The 20459-nt window shown below is 43.2% G+C and overlaps 1 protein-coding gene across 1 annotated transcript; it reads right to left on the bottom strand.

Moving 5' to 3' along the window:
• Window positions 1–1687: 1687 nt before the first annotated feature.
• Window positions 1688–20459, bottom strand: Cbx1 (chromobox 1). The gene is given in 5 exon segments (NM_001246787.1): window positions 1688–3156; window positions 6942–7036; window positions 8125–8302; window positions 8797–8973; window positions 20281–20459. Coding segments are annotated over 4 exon segments (558 nt in total). The 5' UTR covers window positions 8937–8973; window positions 20281–20459; the 3' UTR covers window positions 1688–3011.

Raw genomic sequence — 20459 nt, 5'->3', positions numbered from 1 at the left:
GGAGTTCCAGGACAGCCAGGGCCACACAGAGAAACAAAAAAAAAAAAAAAAAAAAAACCAACAAAACAAACAACCAAACAAAAAAGGGTGTGTGTGTGTGAAGATCTGAAGTAAGAAGATCAAGTGTTCAAGGCCAGCCTGGGCTGGGTTAGTCAAATCCTTTGTCAAACAAACACTAAAGCTAAAATAACAGAGTGTGTGGGGGACTTGAGAGATGGTTCAGCAGGCCAAAGCACACATAGAAGACTCAGGTTCATTTCCTAGCACTCACATGGCAGCTCAACCATCTCTAATTCCAGTTCCAGGGGTGCAACGACCTCTTCTGACCTGGGTAGGCAGACATGTGGTGTAGACACACATGCAACCAAGAACACCCATATATATAAATAAACAAAAGAGCCTGCACTGCTCTTGAAGAGGACCCAAGTTCAGGTTCCAGCATTCAAGCAGCTCAGAACTACCTGTAATTTAGCTCCAAGGGAATCTAGGAACCTGCACTCATGGACACACAGGCACATATAAACACACGTAATTAAAAGGCAGGATTACTGAAAGGTTTTAAACCATCCTAGTCTACATAGGCAGTTCCAGGCCAAACATGGTTATACTGTGAGACTTGTTCTATAACAAAACAAAAAATAACAGACAAGACTCTCTAACTGCCCTTGTGACATATGCTTGTAACCCTAGCACTGGGTAAGAGGGCCACCTTGAATTGGGTAATTCTGAGCTAAACAGTAAATTTCAGACTAGCATGGGTTAGAGTAAAAAGTGCTAGTGAGATAGGTTTGCACATAAATCACAAGCAGTCTGAGCCTGGTTCCCTGAACCCAACTCCACAAAGTTGTCCTCTGACTTTAACATATATATGTATATACTAATGTATTAAAACAAAGCAACAGGGCTGGAGAAATGGCTCAGATGGTTAAGAACTTTGGCTGTTCTTCCACAACCCTGCTTTGATTCCTGGAACCCACACTGAATGGGTCCCAAAAGCCTGTATCACATGCTTTCTTCTGGTCTCCAGACATTGGACACACAAGTGGTGCACAGGCATATATGTAGGCAAAACATACAATAAGACAATAGGCCGGGCGTTGGTGGTGCATGCCTTTAATCCCAGCACTTGAGAGGCAGAGACAGGTGGATCTCTGTGAGTTCGAGGCCAGCCTCGTCTCCAGAGCGAGTGCCAGGATAGGCTCCAAAGCTACACAGAGAAACCCGGTCTCAAAAAAAAAAAAAAAAAAAAGGGCCAGCCTGGTCTACAAATCGAGTTCCAGGACAGCAGGCCAGGGCTGTTAAACAGAGAATAATTTCCCAGCAATCTGAGACAGAATGATGTGACAGTTCTTAGAATGTGTACAGCAATTATAAATGCTTCAGCATTTACTACAATAATAAATTGAGACCATTTAAAATATTAAGGCATCAGATTTCAAGCCTACAGTGTTCATCTATAGTAACTAAGCCATGGAAACCACTTCCAACAGGGGGAACTGAGGCAAGAGGGGTTTCTGGTGAGCCAGTCACACCCAATGTAGTGGCACATGCATCTGTGTAACCCAATACTGGAGGGCAGAGGCACAGGGTTCAAAGTTCTGAGACAGAGTGGGCAGTACAGGGGAAGGAGACCTGGTCTTTAAAAAAAAAAAAAAAAAAAAAAAAAAAGACAGAAATCAAGAATTATAAATCTATAGTTTTATTAAGACAAAAACTGACAGTATGGTATGAAGTTTACATTTAAACAAAATTTTCACATATATCTAACACATGCTTTAAAAGATTTTACAATGTAGTTCTAGATGCAGGCCTAGACAATACTAAAAATTGATGGATCTCATGATTCAAGACAGTATTTTGGACATCAGTTAATCTGAAGATTTTGTATTCTCAAGTGAACTATTACCCCAATATGAAAGTTAATCTCCTGAGACCAGGGTTTGTGAAGTCATTCAACCCTTGAATTGACTCAATGGAATTTGTGCTGTCAGTAACTGAACCTGCCAAGAGCAGTTTCAGGGTTCAAAGCTGGAAAAAAAAAAAAAAAAAAACCAAACAAACAAAACAAAAAAGCTCCAAGAGTTTCAACCCTAAGAGCACAGGCCCTTTGCTCCCATCTCCCATAGGCCCTCCTGCAATACTTGAGCCAGTGGCTTTAGATGGTCAAACTTATTTGTAACTTCGTAACTGGAAAAAGGTATTTTTCTCCAATTTCAGTAATTAGCACCTCTAAAGGCAGAACAGTCTGTATATACTCTCCAATAAAACTTTCCCTCCTCAGTCAGTTTCCATCTTCAAATGGCAGCTTTGGTAACTCAGGGAACTGGCTTTGTCCTTTGTGGGCCACAATGAGCTCAGGTAGGGAGCACCTTGGCTGTAGATTTCAGCATTCACTGATTTTTAACAGTCTCTCAATCCTCATTAATGGTGCCAATGAAATTTTTTGAAAAGGCAAAATATTGACATAGAACCAATTGATTAGTTAGCTGTTCTTTCTACTGTTTCACCATTTCCCCAATCAGGCCCCAAATTTTAACCAAAATGATTCCACCCATCTCCCTTCCTCCCTGCCCCAACCCTCCCACCCCCAATGAATATACCAGTAATAGCCAAAAACTACACACATGCTAGGCTGTAAAAATGCAGTTAACACTATTGGGAAGAAGGCTGTGGGTTGTGGAGATGCTCTTTGAAGATCGACAGTATCTTTGCTCTCCCACACCCCAGTTCTGCGGGTTTTGTCCTTCATGGAAGGCCCTCGGCTTTCTTAGCAAAGCGAAGAACAGGTTGCCTTGAAACACATACCCTTTCTCCCTCCACTGGGATGGGTGTGCAAACTATACAGCTTGAAACGATTTAAAGCACTTGGGCTGCTGCAGGGCACAGAAACTATGCTGGCTCTTCAAAGGACATCTTCTCAAGCCACCTCTATGGTGTGAAGACAAGTAGAACTCCTTCCCTCCCCACTTGAAACCCACAGTCAAGGTGACAGGGGCTGGTACTTGAGAGGGCTAGTTCTTGTCGTCTTTTTTGTCATCATCCTCTGAGGGGTAGGAATGCCACGTCAGCCTTTCCTCATAGAAGGATATGACAACCTGTGGGCACTTGACATTGGCTTCCTTGGCAGGGACCAGGTCAGCCTCATCAGAGTTTTTCCTGCAGAACAAAGCACAAAGAAACTTTGAGATCAGCTGTTGGGGTCTCCTAATTCGGATCACCGAGGGAATGGGGTTTTAAAAGTCTAAATTCCAACCACAAACTAGGAAAACAGGATGCAAGCAGCATTTACTGGGTGAGTTGTCACGTGATACCCTCAAAGATCTCCCTTCCTCCTGTTAAAAATCCCCTCTAGGGAACTTTGTCAAAAGGTAGGTCACCTGACTCAAGTAGTTCTTTGGAAAAGGCCAAAGAAAGCTTATATTCCAAAACTATATCCCAGCCAGTACACACAGCAATGCTGGCTTTGTCAGAGGATTTAATATGTCTTGGCACAATCTTGCTTACTCCTAACAGTGTTTAACATCACCACATGCCAACTGCACATCATCTCCACATAGTTTAAACAGTGCACTAACATTATTAGTAGAAAAAGGTACTGTGATATAATTCATTATTTTTCCAAATTTTCATGTTCTAAAAATCTGAAAATGATATACATTATAGTTACTAGGAGTAAACTCTCATCTACTTATCTTCAGGTCACTGGGTCTGTCCCAGACAGAGGCAGCAGCATGGGGCAGGCAACACATACATGACTATCTGACATAGCATCTCAAACCTCCAGAAACGGAAGAAGAACAAGAGTCCAGAGCCACAGGGAACCAGAGAATAAGCAGATATAGTTAAGCTTCCGTAAGAAACTACACCAAGAAGATGGTGGGAAACACACTGAATCCTTAAGGGGCATCTAACCCATAGCCCTCTTTTGAATGATTCTAGAATAAATTTAAGTCCTTTCACTATGTAGAAATATTTTCTATTTTCAGAAACAGACAGGTATCTTCACTTTCCTAGAAAATCAGGTTGTAATTTAAAAAGTTTTTTTTTGTTTTTTTTTTTTGGTTTTTCAAGACAAGGTTTCTCGGTGTAGCTTTGGAGCCTGTCCTGATACTTACTCTGTAGACCAGGCTGGCCTTGAACTCACAACGATCTACTTGCCTCTGCCTCCCCAGTGCTGGGATTAAAGGTATACACCACCACTGCCTGGCTAGAATGAAATTTTTTATGTCTACGTGTGTTTTATCCAAATACATGTATGTATGCAACATGCATGCCTATGCCTCGGAGGCCAGAGTCTCTGGAACTGGAGTTACATTATGTAATGAGTGACAACGGGGGCACTGGGAACTGAAATCGAGTCTTCTGCAAGAGACTGCTGAGCCATCTCTCCAGCACCATATATTTTTTAAATTTTTATTTATTTTTAATGTATGAGAGCTCTGCTTGCCAGCAGAGGGCATCAGGTCCTATTATAGATGGTTGTGAGCTACCACGTGGGTGCTGGGAATTGAACTCAGGACCTCTGGAAGAGCAACCAGCAGTGCTCTTAACCACTGAACCATCTTTCCAGCCCCCCCCCATTCATATATTTTTAAGTGCACGTATGTAGTATAGGGATGGAAGTCAGGGCCATGTATATGCTAAGAAAGCCCTCTACAACTATATCCTGAGCTATGGGTGTATACATCTATCACTTGTTTCTGTTGTTTTGTATGATAGGGTCTCTATGTCAGTGGGTCTCAACCTTCTTAATGCTGTGACCCTTTAACACAGTTCCTCGTTTGTGTTGACCTCCAACCATAAAGTTATTTTTGTTACTACCTCATAACTGTAATTTTGCTATGGTTATGAATCATAATATAAATATCTGTGTTTCCCCATGTTCTTAGTAACCCACAGACTGAGAACTACTGCTGTATGTAGTTCTGCAAATTGATATGTAGACCAGGCTGGCCTCAAACTCAAGAGAGATCCACTGCCTCTACCTCTGACTGCTGAAATTAAGGGGGTGGACCATCATACCCGGCCATGACCTTAGGTTTTATAATCAACAGTCTTTCAGGGATAAGGAAGTGTGGGTGCTGGGGATTAAACAATGGGCCTTGTACATGCTAGGACACCCCCCCCCTTACTAGAAAGCCAAATAAAAATAAATCCATATCACAAATGTTTGAGTGTTTTTGTTTTTTGTTTTGCAGGGACAGGGATCAAACCCACAAAGTGTTATGTTAAGTAAATACTTTACTTCTGAGCCACACCCCTAGCCCACTATCCAAATCTCTTTCTCCCTACCCCCTCACCTCTCTCTCTCAACAGGGTTTCTCTGTGTAGCTTTGGAGCTTGTTCTGGAACTAGCTCTTGTAGATCAGGCTGGTCTCGAACTCAGAGAGATCCTCCTGCCTCCCGAGTGCCAGGATTAAAGGCTTGTGTCACCAAAATCACCAACACCTGGCTTCCAACATCCAAATCTTAACTTTAGATATAGTAGTAAGACAATTAATCCCCTAGACTTCTTTTTATCCTTGTTTTGTTATTTAAGGCAAAGTCTTACTCTATATTCCCAGTAACCTCTAGTGCTGCAATTACAGATATGGGCTATTACAAATGGCTTGTGTGTGTGTGTTTGCTTCTAACTTGTGATACTTTCATTTTATATGAGTGCTGGGATTCTAAGTGTGCAAAACCATACCTAACCAAGAATGCAACCCTTCAAAATACGGAGATACTACTGTAACTCACACTAGTGATATACAGAACAAGTGTATCCTAACTAGACTACTTAACACATACTACTATTTATTCAGTTTTTCTTTTCTCCTGTAAGTTAGAAGAGGGTCCGAATCAATAAAGACTGGAGGAACACACAGAAGAAAATAGGTGGTTAGTTCATTGTGACACAGGCATTCACCTGCATTGAACTTACTCCAGCCATTATCTAGGGAAGAACTACCATAGATACTAGTTTCAGAGAAATTTCTAGACCAATCAAAGGACAAAGACTTGACAATCCTATTTTAACTGGCAATGGCTTAACACTTACTCTTCCTAGTCCATCATGGTGGCATGTCCCTGTAATCTCAGCACAGAGTCTGGGGCAGGAGGATTTCAAGTTCAAGGCAAGCCTAGGCTAGAGTAAAACTGTCTCAAAACAATAAAAAAACAAAGATAATTACTTTTACTAACTTGAACTCTTCATTAAACTGTTTGAAAGTACTGCCATGTACTGCTTGATAATGTTCTGGCCAGAACATTATCTGGCCATTACCGAGTGATGCCGTGGTGCATGCCAGTCATAGAAACCTACTGTGCTGGCAGCACACAAAAATACAGCAAGTACAAGCATGTTCAGCAGGTGATGCTGCCTAGTGCTAACAAACACCACCCACTGTTTCTATTTAGAACAAGTCTACATTGTTACCACTAGTATTTTTAATAGAAAGAGGCAAGCTTACATTATGCTCAGTAACAGTAAACAGTAGAGGCCTTGCTGACCCCTGCTGGCTAATTTTGAAATTTAAAAATAAATTCTATAAATTCTTTCCTACCCTCAAACATGAACAGAATCCTGTTTTTGGGGCCGGCCTGATCTTTACTAAGAAGGTGGCAGAGAAGGAGGGAAATTCAATCCAATCACATCTCAGAATTTTTTTCTTTACTCAACAGAACTGAAATGTGATTCCTCTCCATAGTCTCTCCCACCTACCAAAAGAAAAAGAAAAAAAAAAAAAAAAAAAAATCAGAGATCTGAAAATCCTAAGGGCCCCTACCTGTAACTCATGAGTCCAGGTTTGTAGTCATGCCGAGGATCACTATCGAAGGACTATGTCATCTTAAAGATTCACACCTGGCGACTGGAATTTCGAAGGTGCAGCTCTTTTCCTCTGGCATAGAACAGATGGAGAAGGGAAGAAACAACCACACAGAGCCACTGGCAGACTCACCATTTCATCAGGAACATGAGTTCTCCACTGGAGTCAGTAGCTCCAATAATCCGTTCAGGCTCCAAACCCCTGGCAAAGCCTCGTGGCTTTTCTGACTGTAAAAACCAGAAGGACAGAACAATTTTATTGGCATAGGACTATATCCAGAATGAAGTTATTGCTGTGTTTCTAAGAAATGTAATCACAAACATTCACTAAAGGTTTCCTCTGCTTCCCACACCATGAGGTACCCCTGGCATGAATGGGACACACACCCCAAGCAAAAGAAATGTTCATGCTGTCTCTTCAAAGGTAAATTAATTAAGATACTAAGTAAGACAAAACAGCTACTTCAAATCTGTAATGATCAAAACACTGAAAGTGGGCTGGAGAGATGGCTCAGAGGTTAAGAGCACTGACTGCTCTTCCAGAGGTCCTGAGTTCAATTCTCAGCAACCACATGGTGGCTCACAACCATCTGTAATAAGATTTGGTGCCTCTTCTGGCCTGCAGGCACACATGCTGGCAGAACACTGTATACTTAATAAATCTAAAAAACAAACAAACAAACAAAAAACTAAAAGCAATCTATTGACAGCAATCTACTGACAGGAAACAAATTCAGTTGCTGTCATGTGTCTCCAGTAACTGTTACATCCTTTATGCCAGAAGAGGGCATCAGATCTCATTACAGAGCCACCATGTGGTTGCTGGGAATGGAACTCAGGACCTCTGGTAGAGCAGCTAGTCAGTGCTTTTTTTTTTTTGGATTTTCAAGACAGTGTTTCTCTGTGTAACAGTCCTGGCTGTCCTGGAACTCACAGAGATCCCCCTGCCTCTGCTTCCCAAGTGCTGGGACTAAAGGCATGTGCCACCAACACCCGGCTATCCCATCATTCTTGCACCATAGATAAAAAGATTAGATCACTTTACAGGAATAAGTCCCAAATCCTTTTTTTTTTTTTTTTTTTTTGGTTTTGTTATGTTTCAATGAGACAAGGTCTCCTGTAGTCAAGGTCTCTTATACCTGATCCTTCTGCTAGGATTACAGGTGTGCACATGGTTGACTTCCAAATCTTTTAAAAACATTAGTTTATTTCCGAAGGACAGAGGACATAACTGCTGAGATTCAGAGGAAGAAGTTCAAGTATCGTAGCTCATAATTGTAAGCCCAATACTTAAATCCTTGTCCTAAGTTTCTCACCTCTTCTTTCTTCTTCTTTGGTTTGCTTTCCTCTCCCTTATCATCAGAATCAGAATCGGCTTTGCGCTTGCCTCCCTCTGATTTATCTGTCTCATGGGCTGTTTTCTGTGATTGTAGAAACTCAGCAATAAGGTCAGGGCAATCCAGGTTCTCTTCTGGCTCCCATGTATTGTCCTCACTGAAACCAGCAATCACAGCAAGTTACACTTCCACTCAAGTCAACATTTGTAACTAAGAGAGGAGGTAGTCTTGGAAGAGAGTTAAATGATAAGGAACAGCTAGATTTTTGTTCAAAATTAAGAAGTTTCCTAGCAGGGGATGGTAAAGACCAAAGGCTTAGAAACTTGTCTTCTTCAAGGAAAAACTACTTTGCAGAGGTGGACTATCTTATACAAATTGCTCCTCAGAAATCACTGTTGTGGACTGGTGAGATAGCTCAATGGGAAAAAGGAGACATCTGGCAAGCCTGAAGACCTGACTTTCATCCCAGGACTTAAGGCCACACATGCCACATACACAAAACAAAATGCTGCCATATATCGCAGTATTCTGCATGTAGGTCCTTCCTCAGTAGACTATCAGCTGTGGAGGTCAGGACTGACCCCAGGTATACCCATCACAGAACAGGTATCAAGCATAAGGACTGAATTTACCTGTGCCAATGAAACTTACTCTGAGAAACCCTTCCACTTTAGAAGATATTCCACTTTGCCCTTGACAACTCGTCGATCAAGAACTTTTTCCACCACATATTCCTCTTCCTCTTCTTCTAGAACCTCCTCCACTTTCTTCTTGTTCTGTTTTTTCCCCATAGTACCCGCCAGCTTTCCGGTGTAAAGAGTGACGCTGCTAAAATGACAAAAGAAAATAAAAAGGGCATCAAGGCACATTTACTGGTCAGATAAATATCTGGATGGTAAGGGAAATCACAGATGATGTACACTGCTTATGTATAATGCTCTACTTATCTCCAGTTCACAACCACGTTTCCACGTTAGCTAGCAAGTTAGCTATATTTTTTTTTTTTTGGGGGGGGGGGTTGAGACAGGGTTTCCCTGTGGCTATGGAGGTTGTCCTGGAACTAGCTCTTGTAGACCAGGCTGGTCTTGAACTCACAGAGATCCGCCTCCTCTGTCTCCTGAGTGCTGGGATTAAAGGCCCATGCTGCTGCCTCCACTCGGCACGATTATTTTTTTAAAAGCACAATTATTATTTTAATTCATTTTTAAAAATGTGCATTGGTGTTTTGCCATGGGTGTCAAGTCCCCAGAAACTGGAGTTACAGACAGTTGTGAGCTACCATGTGGATGCTGGGTCCTCTGGAAGGGCAGTCAATGCTCTTAACTGCAGATCCATCTTTCTAACCCCTAGCCATGATTATTAATCTCACAGCAAATTTCTTTCCCTTTGGACAAGGACTTATTAAGAAGCCCAAGGTGTCCTCAGCTTTCTTTCCTTTTTTTTTTTTAAAGATTTATTTATTTATTTATTTATTTATTTACTTATTTGTTGTGCATGCAGTGTTCTGTCTGCATGTATGTCTGCAGGCCCGAAAAGGGCACCAGATCTCTACAGATGGTTGTGACCTATGTGGTTGCTGGGAATTGAACTCAGGACCTCTGGAAGAGCAGCCAGTGCTCTTAACCTCTGAGCCATCTCTCCAGTCCTGTCCTCAGCTTTCTATGTGATGGAATTATAGGTGATACTACAATGTGTGGGTCGAACTCACAGAGATCTTCCTGCCTCTGTCTCCCGAGTGCTGGGAGTAAAGGCATGTGCCACCACCACCGCCCAGCCTTCACAGTCTCATATAGCTCAGGATGGCTTTGAATCCCTGATCTGGTCTCTATCTTTTAAGTAATGGGATCATAGATGTATGCTACCATGTCCAGCTAAAAAGTCCCTTTATTTTTCACTTTGCTTTTCTTGAATGACATCATAAATTCACAGCTCAAACTTTAAAAATTCTTTTACTGCATTTACTCATGTAGTCTAAGTTTGGGTGTCACGGAGGTCACGGGACAATTTGTGGGAGTCAGCTCCATGTGGGTCTCGGGCTTGGCTAAGCTACCTCACATGATGTAGCAGAGGATGAACTTGATCTTCTGACCCTCTTGTCTCTTCCCCCCAGTAGTGCTAAAAGACTGAACACAGGGCTTTGTATAATATACAAGGCAAGAGACTACTCTACCAACTGTGCTACAACTCCAGCCAACTCCCATTTTTCCCTTTGGTAGTACTAGGAATTAAACCTTGGGTTTCAAGAATGCTAGGTACTATGCTACAGCCCTTGCCCATAAATCACTATTATTTGACTTAGTTTACTTTATTTCTAAGCCTCAAGACTGCTTAGAAGAAGCACCAGATTAACTATTTAAGCTGGAGTACTGTAATAACTTAGAAAATGAGCAGGGGGAAAAGAGGAAGGTAGCCATCAGAGATGTAGTAAAGTTTGTCTTCTTTTGGGCAGGACAACTTTGTGCAGCTAGTTCTCTCCTTCCACCTTCCTATGGGTTCCACATAAACTCAAGGCCACCTGACTTTAGTACTCAAGGCCAAGTGCAGGTCCTGAGTTTATTCTTTTCTAAAACATGCTTCTGAATGGAGAGATGGCTCAGCAGTTGGGAGCACTGGCTGCTCTTCTAGAGGACCTGGGTTCAATTCTCAGCACCCACATGGCAGCTCTCAACCATAACTCCAGTTCCTTAGGATCGGACACTCTCACACAGACATACATGCAGGCAAAACACCAATGCACACGAAATAATTAAAAGCAATAACCACACAAGTCTAAAAAATGCTCCAACACACATCCACACATAGAATTATATATGGGTGAAACTTGTTCTTTCATGTTGGAAGTTGGTTTTGTTTGATGAAAACCCCAAATACGGCTGGGGATACAGGTCAGTTGGTGGAGAGCTTGTCTCACACAAATGAAGCCTTGCATTTGACCCCTAAAAACCGGGCATGGTGGCGCACGAATGCTTGTGATCCTAGCAGGAGAATCAAGGGGTTCAAGGTTTATCTTTGTCTACACAATACCCTAAATCAGAAAGTCCCTGAAATATTCTAGCATATAAACTTTAGTTCCCTGTAAACCTCTTACCTTTTAATCCATTCAGTTCTGATGTTCTAGCCCCCGCCCCCTTCTCTGTGTAGCCTTGGCTGTCCTGGAACTCACTCTGTAGACGAGGCTAGCCTCAAACTCACAGATATCTGCCTCTCCAGTGTTGGGATTAAAGGTGTGTACCACCACACCTCTGACAGGCCAGAGCTATATCCAGGTTCCCTAAACACTCTTGGGTAGCATACTATAAAGTGTTCAGAATACCTTGAATGGAGAAAGTGCCCAAAGCCTTAAAATTACCAACTTGTGTCGGCAGATGGCGCTGTAAATATACCAGTAAAACAAAATTGGCTAGAATCTTAGAAACGAACAATCAATTATCCAGAATGAGATACAAAGAATGGAGCATATGTGCCAGGTGTGGTGGCACAGGCCTGTAATTCCACATTTTGGGAGGTGGTGGCAGGGGAATTAGGAGTTTAAGGTCAACATGGACTAGATTGAGAGATCGTGTCTGGATTCCCTCACCTCCCCAAGGAAGGAGTATTGTTCTGGATTAATTTAATAGTCCAATCTGGATTAAACTGGTATTACCAGTGTCTGGACAAAAGTTTTAATATATGTAGAAACTCAAATTCTAGATACTATGCTGAATTCTAGAGACTCAAGAGAGTAAGAAATGGTCCCCACCCTTTTGAAGCTTAATATCAGAAAAAAAAAAAAACAAAACACTTTTTCCATTAGAGGTATTCTGCATACTTTATAGTATGTCATCTAAGAATGTTTTGGATAACTGGGGATACAGCTTAGTAGTATAATGCTTAGCTTGCATACATGATAAGTACCTAGGTGCAACTCCCAGCATTGGAGAAAAAAGCAAACAAACCACTAAAAGTGCCTATAATCACAGGAGTTTTAATAGGAGAGGCTAAGGCAGGAAGATTTCAAGTTATGGGCAACCTGAGCTATAGAGCAAGCACACACACACCTTACTTAAAAAACAAAAACTACTGTGCATGATATATATATGGGTGCATGTATACCAAGCTTGGGTGTGATGGTCAGAGGTCAACTTTCAGGAAGCTGGCTCTCTCCTTCCAACAAGGGTTCTTTTTTTGTTTGTCGAGACAGGCTTTCTGTGTATTCCAGGCTGTCCTGGAACTCAGAGATCCACCAGCCTCTGCCTCCCAAGTGCTGGGATTAAAGGCAAGCACAGTATCTGTCTCGTCTAACAGAAGTTCTGAAGATGAAACTTAGATCAGTTTTGTACAGTGAGCACTTTTACTCACTGAGCTACCTGGCTGCCCTGTTTTTTTCTTTTTATTATTTATTCAGCTCCCCCCTGTTCCCGACAGGGTTTCTCTGTGTAGTCACCTGCCTCTGCCTCCCAAGTGATGGGATTAAAGGCTCAGACTAGAGAAAGAACATGTGAGCCAATTATACAGAAGAGGGCTGGCAGACCTGAAGACCTGCGATCCACCTTCAGACCCCACAAGGTGGCAGGAGAGAGCCAACTCCTGACAGACCTCTGCACCAGCATGTGTGTACACCGATACATGTACAAACACAATAAATAACAGTTTAGCTGGGCGGTGGTGGCAGACACCTTTAGTACCAGAACTTGGGAGGCAGAGGCTGGCAGATCTCTGTGAGTTTGAGGCCAGCCTGGTCTATAGAGCGAGTTCCAGGACAGGTTCCAAAGCAATGCAGATAAACCTTGTCTCAAAAAAAAAAAAAAAAAAAAACCAAATAAAAAAATATTTAAACTTTTATAAGGAATAATGTTTGTTTGTTTTCTTTCAGGTAGAGATTAAATCCAAGACCTTGCATGTGTTAGGTAAGCATTCCACGACTGAACCACATCTCAGACCCTAATTTTCAGTCTTGCTAAACTGCCCAGTTGGCTTTGAACTTGAGATACTCCTGCCTCTGCCTCCAGAGTAGTTGAAGTTAATTGTGCCCTACGCCTAGTTGTTGTTGTTGTTCTCCTGGAACTGGCTGGCATCTGCCTCCTGAGTGCTGGGACTAAAGGCACGTATCACCACTGTCCAGCTACACCTAGTTCTTAATGTATGTGTTTGTATTATATTTACTCATTTATTTTGTATGTGTATCAGACACAAAATTAAGCATTTTGTTTTGCTCTTGAAGTTTGTATAAACTATTCAAAGAAATAGGAAAGGCATAAGAAACCATGAACCCAATGTAGACATAGGTTTCAGCTGTTACCACAGAAAAACATGGGCCAAGGCTGGGGAGGTATCTCTGTTGGTAAAGTGCTTATCATGCAAACATGAGAACCTGAGTTGAATCTCCAGGACCCTTCTAACACAGGAATAGGGGTGTGCACTTCTAATTTCAGTGCAAGGAAGGCAGAACTTAGGTAGATCCCCAGGGGTTGCTGGGTAGCCAGACAGTCTAGCCTACTGAGTAAGCACCAGGAAAAGGAGAGACACTAACACAAAACAATGAAAACCAATAACAAGGTAGAAAGCATCTGAGATGGGCTGGAGAGATGGCTCAGAGGTTAACAGCACTGGCTGCTCATCCAGAGGTTGAGTTCAATTCCCAGCAACCACATGGTAGCTCACAACCATCTGTAATGAGATCTGATACCCTCTTTCTGGCCTGCAGGCATACATGCAGACAGACAACTGATGCCTAAAAAAATACATAAAAAAAAAAAAAAAAAAAAAAAGCATCTGAGAAATTACAGCCAAAGTTGACCTCTGGCCAAACACAGTGTGAGCTACCTAAGAACTTCTAGTACACCTATTTTTGTGCAGCTTGAGAAATCTAATTCTAGGAGCTGGGGAGATGCTCAGTGATTATGAGCACTTGTGGCTGCTCTTCCAGAAGACTTGAGTTGGGCTCACAACTGTTAACCCCAGCTCCAGAGGAGTGGACATCCCTCATCTCCGTAGGCACCAGCATACACCCACATGCAGACACACAGCTATACAAAGCCAGAAGTGGTAGGGTGCATCTGTAATCCTAGCTATCTTACAGCAAGATGGAATGTGCAAACAGAATTGCCAGGAAATTCACTGGCCAGCTAGCCTAGAGTACAAAATACAACAGAAAAAAAGAGATCCTGCCTCAAATAAGATGGAGAGAACCAACTTCTAAAAGTCCAACCACCACATCCACTATGACACCCATACACATGCGTATTATATATATTATTTAATAACACAGAACATGGGTGCGTGTATGCCACATCTTGGGTGTGATGGTGAGAGGACAACTTTCAGGAAGCTGGCTCTCTCCTTTTTTAAAATTTGTTTTCTGAAACTGGGTTTATATATGTTTATACTCACCAAACTGTGGAACAGGGTGACACATACCTTTAATCCCAGCACTGGGAGGCAGAAGCAGGTGAATCTCTAAGAGTTTTGAGGCCAGTCTGAGTTGAGTTCCATGACAGCTAAGACTACACAGAGAAACCCTGCCAAGGGAAAAAGGAAAATAAAGAAAAGAAGAAAAAAAAAATTACTGATAACCGTGTGATCCTCCTGTAGTGGGTCCTAGTAACCGAGAGTCTGCTGTAAGAGTAACATACGTTCTTTTTTGTTTTTGGTGACAGGGTTTCTCTATGTAGCCTTGGCTATCCTGGAACTCACTAAGTAAACCAGGCTGGCCCAGAACTTAGAGATGTACCTGCCTCTGCCTCTCCAGTGCTGAGATTAAAAGTGGCATAGCCACCTACACCCATTGCAATATACCCCAACCCAGACAGGGCTTCTCTGTGTAGCTTTGTAGACCAGGCTGGCTCAAACTCACAGAGATCCACCTGCCTCTGCTCCCGAGTGCTGGGACTAAAGGTGTGCGCCACCACCATCACCCAGTGCAACATACATTCTTAACTGTGTGAGTTGCAGGTGTGCACATGCTACACAGTGTACATGTGGAAGTTTGAGGACAACTTGTCTGGAGTTAGTTCTCTCCTTCAATCTTGTTTTCCTGAGGTTAAGTTTCTTTTTTATTATTTAATTTAGAAATGACCTTATTTTACATATCAATCCCAGCTCCCTCTCCCTCCCATGCCCCCCAGTGACCTCCCCATCCCCTACCCTCAGGCTGTTTCTTGTTTCTTCCTGCTATACTGTATTACTCAGGCTATCTGCACCCCTAGCATCTGGAAAATTCTTCACATCTTATCTTGCTATAAAAGGTACTCGGATCTGAACTCAGCTCATACTTTAGGGGCAAACATTTTACTGAGCCATGCCATTTCCCCAGTCCCTAAGATCCCTATTCTCATCTGCTTCTATTACAGCATTCAATTGTATGCACAAAGATGCTTGAACTGTTTTATTTATTTATTTTTGGTTTTTCGAGACAAGGGTTTCTCTGTGTAGCTTTAGAGCCTGTCCTGGTAATTGCTCTGGAAACCAGGCTGGCCTCAAACTCACAGAGATTCGCGCCTGCCTCTGCCTCCTGAGTGCTGGGATCAAAGGAGTGCACCACCAAAGCCCTGAACTGTTTTTTTTTGAAACAAGGTTTCTCTGTTTAGCCTTTGCTATCCTGAAACTGTAGATCAGGCTGGCCTCAAACTCAGAGATGTGTCTGCCTCTATTCCTTAGTCCTAGGATTAAAGATGGGGGATACCACACCACATCCTGGCAGATGCTTGAATTTTTAACAAGTACAAAACAGACTTTTGCATAACAACCAATACTGGGGTGGGAGAGATAGCTCAGCAATTAAGAGCTTTTGCTTGGTTTCATTCCAAGCACAATTGTGAAGTGACTCAATTTTATGTGCAACTCCAGCTCTAGGGGATCCTTTTCCTGGCCTCTGCAGGATCCCTCATGTGCACAAAACCCACAAAGAGATAGTAATTCCAACTGGGCGTTGGCGGCGCATGCCTTTAATCCCAGCACTCGGGAGGCAGAGACAGGCAGATCTCTGTGAGTTCGAGGCCAGCCTGGTCTCCAGAGGAGTGTCAGGATAGGCTCCAAAGCTACACAGAGAAACCCTGTCTCGAAAAAACCAAAAAAAGAAAAAAGATGGTAATTCCAAAAACAAAACAAAATCTCACGACTGGAGAGATGGCTCAATAGTTAAGATCACTGGCTGCTCTTCCTGAGGATGTGGGTTCAATTTCCAGCACTTTCAAGGTAGCTTATTACCATCCCCTATTGTATTCAGTCAGAACCCTACAGTTTCTTCAAGACATAGCTTAAAGGGTACTTCTCCCATATAGCCCACCCAACCTAACCAAGTATTTCTCCTTCCCTTGGGATCCCCAAAGCATTTTGTTTCTATTTACCCTCAGACAGTCAATTGGCATTCTGAGCCTTGTGCAAATTATGAACATTGTATGCTCAACAAAGATGTTTCAAAATCAAACAACAGGAAATAAAAGTACAAAGCTGCCACGTTTTAGGGAGTCACCAATCAATAAACCCTGAACTGAAAACAAGGACAAGGTATCTTTGCTGCTATAACTGGCAACTACACACCAGTAATCAAAATACAAATGAAGGCATTTGTAGTAGCAAAGTATACTCAGGTGCCAGTCTTTCTAAACCGCTTTTAGTTGGCTTTTTATTTGGCTGTTTGTGAAGCAAATGCTTTCCAGATGCAAATCTGAATGAACAGAGCAGGAGCAGTAGTTTTGTTTTTGAGTGTGGCTGTGCGAGCAGAATTAGTTGGTAGGTACTGAATCAGAAGCAAACCCACAGACTTTTTTCTTTTTCTTTTTTTTTTTGTGCCAGGGCCTCAACTCTGTAGTCTAGGTTGGCCTCAAGTATGTGATTCATCTTTTTGCCTCAGCCACCTGTATTTATTGTTTGTGGTAGGGAGCACTCACAGGGACAGAGGATAACTTTAAGGGTCTTACTCTATAGTCCAGACGGGCATGGATATCATTATTTAGACCAGACTTTCTTATAACTTGACACAATATTCCCTGTTCCGAATCCTTCAGAGATGCATTACAGGCACAGGCCACCATACCCAGCTGTGAAATTATTTAACTTTTCACAAAAGACATTAAGGATTTTAAGAAGGCTGCTAGTAAAGCACAATGACAGAGCACATGGGTTCTGGGGTTCAATTCAGTGAACTACCACCACCAGAAAAAGAAAGAAAACAAACACCAGCCCAACAGTCCCCAAATTTTGTCTAGAAAGTGTAGTTCACCAGTAGAAAGCTTGCCAAACTGGGATGCAGCTCAGTCTTCGTGCTTGCCTAATGTGTAAGAAGCCATGGATTCAATTCTTCAGATGCAAAAAGCAAAGACCTATATATATAAAAATAAAACCCGTAGGCTAGATATGGTGGTACACATCTATAATCTCATTTCAAGGCCAATCTAGGCCATAGTGAGTTCCAAGCCAACTTGGGACATAGATAATAAAATCCACACATACCAACTTCTGCAAGGTCTAATTCCCAAAACTTAGAAAATGGGGCTATCAAGCTGGTTCAGTAGGTAAAGGTGTTTGTCTCACCAAGCCCAACATACCTGTGTTCACTCAACAGATTAGCATAACAGTAGAAGAGAAGGACAACGGATTGTTCTTTGACCTCCACAGCATATCATGGCACACTCCCTACCCCCACGTTTAAAAACTAAAACACCGCCACCCTCCAAAACCCAACTCGGTGTGGTGGTGAACAACTTTAATTTCAGCACTCAGGAGACACAGGCAGGCATGTCTCTGAATTTGAGGCCAACCTGGTGTATATATCAAGTTCCAGGTCATCCAGAGATAGTCAGATCCTGTCTCAAAATATAAAACAATAAAGACATAAATAAATGAAAATGTCTTTACTCCCAGCACTTGGGTAGGGGTGGGGCAGAGGCAGGCAGATTTCTGAGTTTGAGGCCAGCATGGACTATAGGGTAAACTCCAGGACAGCCAGGGACACACAGCCTTTTATTTCAAAAAATTGTTCAGAGGGCCTCAGAGATAGTTTAGCAGGTAAAACTGCTTGCCATACAAAGCCTGATGGTGAGATTGATCTCCTGAGCCCATGGTAGAAGAACAGACTTCCCAAAATTGTCCTGACCTCCATACATGGGATATGGCATGCACCCATGTGCACACACAGTATTTTAACTGATCACAAAAATACCTAGAAGGGAGGGTAAAATTCTACCAATTTTATTACTATCTATAAAAAAAAGTGACCAACCAGAAGTGACTGAAGAATTATCCACAAACCTTTACTGAGAAAGTGGTTTCAATATGGGTGCTTTCCCTAGGTCCTGAACTCATGGTGCTCCTGCTCCTTCCAAGTGCTGGTTGGGATTATAGGAGTCACCAACACACACCACTGGAATCTTCTCAACATTCATTCCAAGGAGGGGCACAGGCACTAATTTCTTGATTACAGTCACACATCTATCCCCAAACCTTAGATCTTTTGAAACTATTCCAAGCTGCTGACATGATTGTTAATTCAAAACTGGAGAGGACACCTTATGTTCCAGTAAAACTTTTTTTTTCTTTTCTCTTGCTTTTTTGATACAGGTTTTCCCTCAGAGATCCACCTGTCACAGCCTCCTGAGTGCTGGAATTAAAGGTGTGCACCACCACCGCCCAGCTGTAAAACTCATTTTTTAAAAATATTTTTTGTGGTACTGGAACATAACTCAGTGGTACATAACTTGGGAAAAATGAGTTCCATATTTCATAACTTTTTTTTCTGAGATAGGGTTTCTCTGTGTAGCTTTGTAAACCAGGCTGGCCTCAAACTCACAGAGATCCGCCTGCCTCTGGCCTCCGAGTGCTGGGACTAAAGGTGTGCAACACCACCACCACCCAGCTGATAACTATTTTCTAATAAAAATATCACTACTGTGTGTGTGGAAGCCTACTTTTACCGGTCCCTGCCATACCCTCACGGGTAGATCATAGGACAATTTTCTGGAGTGGGTTCTTTCTTTCCATCACTACCTGAGTTCCAGGAGTTAAACTGAGGTCTCAAGGCTTGCTCAGATTGAGCAAACACTTTTTATCTGAGGAGTCTTGCCTTACACATGCTATTCTTAGTCTCCCAACTCACAATGAAGACCCACTATGGCAGGGCGGTGGTGGTGAATGCCTTGAGTCCCAGCACTCAGGGGGCCAGAGGTAGGTGGATCTCTATGAGTGAGGCCAGCCTGGTCTACAAAGCTACAGAGAAAACCTGTCTCAAAAACAAAACAAAAAAGACCCATTACTAGGCAAAAAGTGGCCCTTTCACCCTTTCTTGACTTCCAATGCAGCCAAGAAAGGTCTTACACTTCTGATCCTCCAGGGTGCTAAGATTACATGTCCATGCCTTCACACCCAACCAGCTTATGTGCCACTGGAGACTGAATCCAGGGTTTGCAGCCCACTAGGCAAACACTCTACAAACTAAGCTACATTTCCAGATACCCCTTTTCTCTTCCACATTTCACTCGATCCTTCTCTGGACCTCTACCCTACTTATCCCAAGAACTCCTTTACAGAATCCGGTCAAGAAAACGTCTGATCCCTCGCTCCCAGATTTGTTCAACAAATCTTTTCTCAATAAGCACACCCTGAGCAACCCAAGACCCTTGTCCTGGAAGTTACTTCTTCGTGACCCTGGCAAGAGAAATTACTGATACTGTCAGTCGGACTCAATATCCTCAAATTCCTTTTCTTTTTTCTTTCTCTCCTCCAAGTGCTACTGGGATTGCCCGCGCCCGCCACCGTGTCCGCTTTCTCAGGTTACATTTCTAAACCTCTAGCGTAGGAAGTCGTGGTCCGTGCCACGCATACCCAAAGCACCAAGCCTGTCCTCTTATGTCGCTAAGTCCTAAAGTTTTTCTTCTCCCGCCCAACTCCAAAGTCGCTCCCTCGAGTCAATCCGTCTCGGTCCAGCTCCTGAAGAGCTAACCCTCGGAAGGCTCGGCTCTCATCTGGAACCACTTGGCTCCCGGGCTCCGGATTCGCTGCCCCGCCCTCTCCAGGCTCCCGCAACCCGCGAGCTATGCGCGGGAAGCGAACGTGAAGGACCGGGCCGCGCCCCCGGCTCCGCTCGCTCCAGGCTTCCGTTCGCGGCCCTCGACCGCCCGCGGCCTCCCGCCGTCGCCGCGCCCCCTCCCCCCGCCTCTTCACCTCCTAGCAGCGCCCGAGAGTCCGCCAAGAATCGGTGCTCCGCTGCTAGTGCGTCGCGTCGGGCGGCCCGAGGGAGTAGCGCCCAGAGAAGCAATAAAGCCTTGTGGTGGCAATGGGACGCCTCGGTGAAGCCGCTTACTCCAGGCCCCGCCAATGGCCCTCCCCTCAGCCGAACAAAA

Source organism: Cricetulus griseus, chromosome 7 (genome assembly GCF_003668045.3).
Source record: "Cricetulus griseus strain 17A/GY chromosome 7, alternate assembly CriGri-PICRH-1.0, whole genome shotgun sequence".
In the NCBI taxonomy this organism is placed as follows: Eukaryota; Metazoa; Chordata; class Mammalia; order Rodentia; family Cricetidae; genus Cricetulus; species Cricetulus griseus.
This window is presented reverse-complemented; position numbering and strand designations above follow the sequence as displayed.